This window comes from Loxodonta africana, chromosome 1 (assembly GCF_030014295.1).
Source record: "Loxodonta africana isolate mLoxAfr1 chromosome 1, mLoxAfr1.hap2, whole genome shotgun sequence".
Lineage (NCBI taxonomy): Eukaryota > Metazoa > Chordata > Mammalia > Proboscidea > Elephantidae > Loxodonta > Loxodonta africana.
This window is the reverse complement of record NC_087342.1, coordinates 145,854,479-145,860,546: the sequence shown is the minus strand read 5'-3', so window position 1 is coordinate 145,860,546 and position 6,068 is coordinate 145,854,479. Positions and strand designations below refer to the sequence as shown.

The 6,068-nt window shown below is 36.8% G+C and overlaps 1 protein-coding gene across 6 annotated transcripts in view; it reads right to left on the bottom strand.

Moving 5' to 3' along the window:
* Positions 1-1,308: 1,308 nt before the first annotated feature.
* Positions 1,309-6,068, bottom strand: part of LOC100676385 (cytochrome b5 reductase 4) — a 106,506-nt gene continuing 101,746 nt past the window's right edge. For 3 of the 6 annotated variants that reach the window (XM_064288666.1, XM_003404374.4, XM_064288668.1), the window contains 2 exons: positions 5,197-5,361; positions 1,309-2,002 (listed from right to left, as the gene is read on the bottom strand). In XM_064288666.1, coding sequence (XP_064144736.1) covers positions 1,948-2,002; positions 5,197-5,361 — 220 coding nt within the window. In that variant the 3' untranslated portion in view covers positions 1,309-1,947. Of the gene's footprint in view, positions 2,003-5,196; positions 5,362-6,068 lie in introns of those variants that run through there. The other 3 variants (XM_064288682.1, XR_010322489.1, XR_010322488.1) reach the window with 3 other exon arrangements.

Below are 6,068 nucleotides of genomic sequence, written 5' to 3'. Positions count from 1 at the left end.
AGGAGGAACAGACTTGGTGAGAGATGACAATGGTGAAACTTTTGTTTCAAAAATGTTGAGTTTGAGAGATTTGTGGGCCATCAAGGTGGTGTCCAGATGGTAACTGGATAACGAAAATTGAAACTCAGCTGATTCTCAATTAGAGATTCTAATTTTGGAATTAATAACATATAAAAAAAAAATTTTTTTTTTTTTTTATACCTGTTGCTTTCCAGTCGATTCCAACTCATAGTGACCCTGTAGGACAAAGTTGGGTTTCTAAGGGTGTAATCTTTACAGAAGCAGACTGCCACTTGCAGAGTAGCAGGTAGGTTTGAAACGCCAACCTTTCAGTTAGCAGTCAAGTGCATAACCACTGCACCACCAGGGCTCCTTAATTAACATATAGTTAATAAAATCATGTGAGTGGATAAGATCAACTAGAAGGGTGCTTATGAGTTTTCTTTTGCTTTGAAATACAATAAAAGGAGGAATGAGGAAGAGACACATATAGATAGTAACAAAAGAATTAGAGAAAAAAGGAAGTCAAAACAGATGAGAATGTGACGGGCTAAGGTAGAATTAACTGATATGTTACTAATGAACTACAAGAGCAAAAAGGAGGTTTGTGGAAAGTACAAGAGTCCCCTTAGACTAAGGAAAGAATGGAGGTGGTAAGGCGGCATGACACTAGGAGCTAGCTGCTGGGGAACACTGCCAGTCCAGCACCGCTAGATTCTTGTCTGGGTGAATGCTGACGTGGATGGAACTGGCTACAGAAGACATGAAAAGATGAATTTTCAGTCAGCCATTTGTACCTTGTGTTCCTCTTGAATGCGTCTCTTCTTCAGTGAAAATTCAGCCATTCACAAAATCATTTATTGGAAATGTGGAGACTGCCTCCAACCCCACTTTCTGTGAAACATTGCTGCTGTACTGAACAAGATTGAAAAATCCAAGTTACCTTATGAAAGGCTCATAGTGACTTCTTGATACTCTGCTAAATTCCAATCTACAAAAGTATTTGAAGGTTGCATACAGCAGCAGGGACAGGATGGGAGGCCCACACATGAGTGTTCAGGAGGGCTCCCTGCTGAACTGCCAGCTCTGGGGAAAGTTGCCAGCCAGCGAAAAAGCATCATTTAGGACAGAGTGTTCCTCATTTTCCAGCTGGCCTAGATGGGCTCCCAAAGGAATTAAAATTTAACCCATTGCAAAACACTGAATATTTATTTTAGGCCAGGGGACAAGATGCTACACTTTCAATCCTGATGCCCTTTCCAGCTGGTTTTGGTTACGAATCATACACATCTAGTCCAAGGCCACATGTGTGAAGCATCTTCAGTATCTTTTATTGCTGCCTTTTTAGATTCTCCTTAGATACAGAGCAATATTGTTGCAGTCAACTGCATTTTCACAAGGATTAAAAAGTGCTTAAATATAATTTTATTCTATTCTGAATCAAGCCACACACACACACACACACAAAATGTTTGGATCACTTAGTAAGTCATAACATTCCATGTTTTAATATTAATAACAAGGACAGAAAGTGACCATTTCCTGAGTTAACAGTGCAATGTAAATTCATCTGTATTGCTAATTAAACATTTTACAGCATAGAAACATGATCATACTGATCATTTATGTCATAAAACACAAGTGCCTATTTTAGAACAGTGATATAGACAATTTAAATGGTAAAGAAATTTGTGATTCATAACAAAGAATCCTGTATGTATTTGTTGCCAACACTGACTTTCCAGGTCATATATCAGTAGTAGGAGTAGTAAAAAAAGTTATGGTACAAAATAAAGGACAAGTTACCTATACTGAAGTAACACTGGATTTCATGTAAGCCTGAATTCTAGTTAGCCATTTTGTATATACAAAAATGTCCCCTTAAAAAATCCTAAGCAATCACAAATTTAGATAAATCAGTTGAATAACAACAATAGCAGTTCTTCATTATGCGGTAAAACTATGAATCTCATCTTTGGAAAAGTTAAGATCATGCAGCAACCTGAAAAACAAATAAAACACATGTTTCTTAGTGAAAATGTTAAAAAATACATAAGATTAGAGTTTACCATAACCATAGTACTTTTTCATTTTTCCAACTTAGTATTTTTTTTAAAAAAAACCACAATACGACATTTCTAAAAATTAACAATAATTCCTTGATATCATCAATTACATGGTTAACGTTCAGTTTTTCAACTGTCTCATGAATGCCAAAATCTTTGATTGTTTGAGTCAATTAAAGTCTACTCATCGTGATTAGCTTTTAACTATCTTTTGATCTATAAGATACTTCTCCAGCTCTCTCTGTATTTCTCCTGTAATTTGTTTATTGACAGAATCAGATTTTCACCTGTAGCATATTCCCCAGTTCTCAACTTGTTGTATCCCTGTGGTATAATAATAATGTGTTCCTAGATCTTTCTATGTCCCATAATTAAGAGTTGTATCTAAAGGCCTGATCAGATACAGGTTCAATTCTTTCTGGCAAGACTACTTCATAGGTACTTCAGCATAAGGAATATAATATCTGGTTGCTTCTCTTTTTGGATGCTAGCAACCACAGGTGATCTATGTATAGATTTATTAGTTCATTAGGGATTGAAATTGGTAATATTCTATTTATGGTGTTCTAAGTCTTTTTTTAAGTCATATTTTAGTTACCTGTATGTGCATTTTTTTTTTTTTAATGTGCATTTGTTTCCACCACTAGCCAGTAAAGGCCCTGAAAGCAGAGACTTTTTTTTTCAACTCTGTAATAAATATGCAGATGTTTAGTGGATAACAGAGCCTTTATTAGCCAAGTAATTATAAGCTGTTTACATTAAGAAAAGAAAAAAAAGTTTATGAGTCTTTCTCTGTTATCACATCACACAAATTTGACAAAATTTTCACCAAATATGGGGAGTATGTTTCAGATGGTTATATTTATAACCTATGTCCCAGTACCCAGTGCCGTCGCGTAGCAGACATGAAATAACTTCGGAAGGCTCTAAGAGAGGGTATCGCAAAGAGTCATTTTTCAGAACATCAAAAACTAAAGTATAATAAGAGGTCCATGTTGCTGCCAATTAAGACAGATATACCATACAGTAAGATGGCAGGGACAAAGCAATCGAAGAAGTAAACGTCTTAAGCTGAAGGTCACAAGGGCAGATTCTATGAACTGCAAGTGGTGATTTGAATTAAGCTACAACTTTATACAGCATGTTCAAGGGTAAGTAACATCAAGGATCTATGAATGATGAGTAATAACACTCCTGAGCAGTTGTGGGCAAGCCATCTAGTGTAGCACAGAGAGATTGGTTCGGAGTTAAAACTGAGAAAAGAAACCTGTAGAGGCTATAAACTGAAATCAACAAACCAACCAAAAAAAGCTGCCATCAAGTTGATTCCGACTCACAGTGACTCTGTAGAACTTCCCCATAGGGTTTCCAAGGCTGTAAACCTTTACAGAAGCAGACTACCACATCCTTCGCCCACAGAGCAGTGGTTGGGGGTTTGAACTGCCAACCTTTTGGTTAGCAGCTGAGCACTTAGCCACCGCACCACTAGGGCTCAGTCAATCTAAAAAAATCGCGTAATTACTAAGATCTTGGCCACCTTGTATTCAATACACATTTATTAAGGCTTCGGTATGCAAGGAAGTGGCCAAGCCCAAAACAAAGAAGACGTGGTCCTGGCCCTGAAGAAGCCCACAGTTCATGGGAGAAAGCAATCCATTCCTAAACATAGCTTTGAGTTTTGGACACCTCTAGCATATCTATTATTAGGGAGGTTGTATAAGAAATTCCATCTCAGTCAGTGGTAAATTCAATTAAATGGCCTTAAAGACAGTTTCTTTCCATTTTGAAGAGATTCCGTTCTGACTGATTCCATTCATTTAAAAAGTATTATACTGCAATCTATATGTAAACTTTGGGATAATTCTTCTAAAACAGCTGTCAGTAAAACAGAGAACTGTGTAGCTCCTTCCTTTTCATCTTAAAAATGATTTTATTTCAAACCATATTATCATTCTTCATTGTAACTTTAATATCTGTGGTGGAGCTTTAAAGAAGTAAGTTTAAATAGAAACATTAATTTTTTTTTTAAGTTGAGAGAGGTTAACTAGAAGAACACTTTTATGAAAGTAGTAAAATCCAGAAATAAATATAAATTTAATTACAATACTTTTTAAATGTTTGTGCTTATTTATATTTATTGGGATCAATCTTTTCTATAATTAGAATTAAAAAATAAAATAGCAACACAGAGAAGATTATCTAGAATATAGTTAGGTTTAGTCACATACCAAACAAGAAGAAACAGGGAATTGAAGGCAGCCATATCTTTAAAATCATCCAGAAATCCAACGGTGGGTTTTAGTGCCAATTATTTAGTCCCAAATATTTTAAGTGCCATTTTAGAGTTAAGTCAGATCAAGGTAAATTTACCATGAATCAGAACTGACTCGAAGGCAACTAACAACAATGCTCTTTTTTGTCTTGCTGCCTAGCTTTTGATCAGTGTATTATTTAGCAACTTTCAGGCAGTTGCAGAGAATGAAGGAAGATGAAAAGCTACGATGAGGTGAACACTGCTTATTAACCCACTGCCGTCATGTTGACTCTGGCTCACAGCAACTCTACAGGACAGGGTAGAACTGCCCTACAGTGTTTCCAAGGCAGTAATACTTACAGAAGCAGACCGCCATTTCCTTCTCCCTCAGAAAGACTGATGGGCCTAAACTGCTGACCTTTCATCTAACAGCTGAGCACTTAAACACTGCACCACCAGCACTCCTACATTGCTTATTCCAAAAACCAAACCCACTGCCATCGAGTTGCTTCCGACTCACGTTGCTTATTAGTTACTACATATTACAAAGCTTTGGTAGAAGAAGAGGTTGAACCTAATGTCCCAAATAAGATTGTGGCACCACTGTGAACTGATCCATGTTGCCAGTCATTAGCAGAGATACTGGAGAGCTGGCTGTATCTGACTTATATGTTCTTATCTAATATTCTGTGAAGTCCTGGCTTCTAACCCTTAATTTGCATGAAGATTAAAAACTTTGTTCCTTTCTTAGGCTGTAATGGATTATTAAAGTGCAGGTTCATACAAAAAGGAAGAACTGAAAGATGTCAAGTGTTTTTTATGGGAAGATCTTCATTTTATGGTTTGAATATTGTTTCCTGCCATATTCCTACTCACCTTATCCCTTGTTCTGTAAATGGCGTTGGTCCACAAATGCAAATGAGGACTTTGGATTTGTCTGAGCTTCTTTTCAAAAATTCAGAAAGAAGAGCTGGTGAAATGTATCCTCGTTTGCCATTCCATTCAGAAGTAGGTGCTGAGAGAATAAATTCAATGTCAAATCTAGAGGAAAGAAGCATTTTAAAAACGTCTATTATTTAAACACATTCTCAACATGCCTCAAGTTCACTAAAACATATTCTTTTTTTTCCCCCTTTAGAGAACAAGTTTATATGTAAAGATTTTCTAGGAAAGCAATGGAATAAATTATAAGCAATGATTTAACAAAAACATACAGGTCTAAATACACATTTACTAAGGATTAGCTTTTGCTAAACATTAAGGAGAGAAATTTGGCTTGTTTAAAAAGAGTGCTCCAAGGGAACCCGGAGAACTCCAGATTTCTATTAATAATCTGCATGCATAAATCACAATAAAGAGCAACTACCAGGTACATGTGTATTTTTATCTATGGCTCAACCCCTCCAATGAGTTCCAGACCCTTATAACAGCCTACTTGACTTCTCACTGCTGTGACCTCAAAAAGGCTTCAAATTTAACATGTTCAAGACTGCCCACGCCTGGCATTATCTCTGTCTTGACTGCCATATCTCTGCCTATTCTCCCTTCTCTTTCTGTTATGTTTCTACCACCATTCACTCTTCAGTTCTTGGAGCCCTGGTGGCACAGTAGTTAACAGTTTGGCTGCTAATCAAAAGGTCGGCAGTTGGAATCCACGAACCGCTCCTTGGAAACCCTATCGAGCAGTTCTACTCTGACCTATAGAGTGGCTATGAGTCAAATTTAACTCAACAGCAGCGAGTCACTCT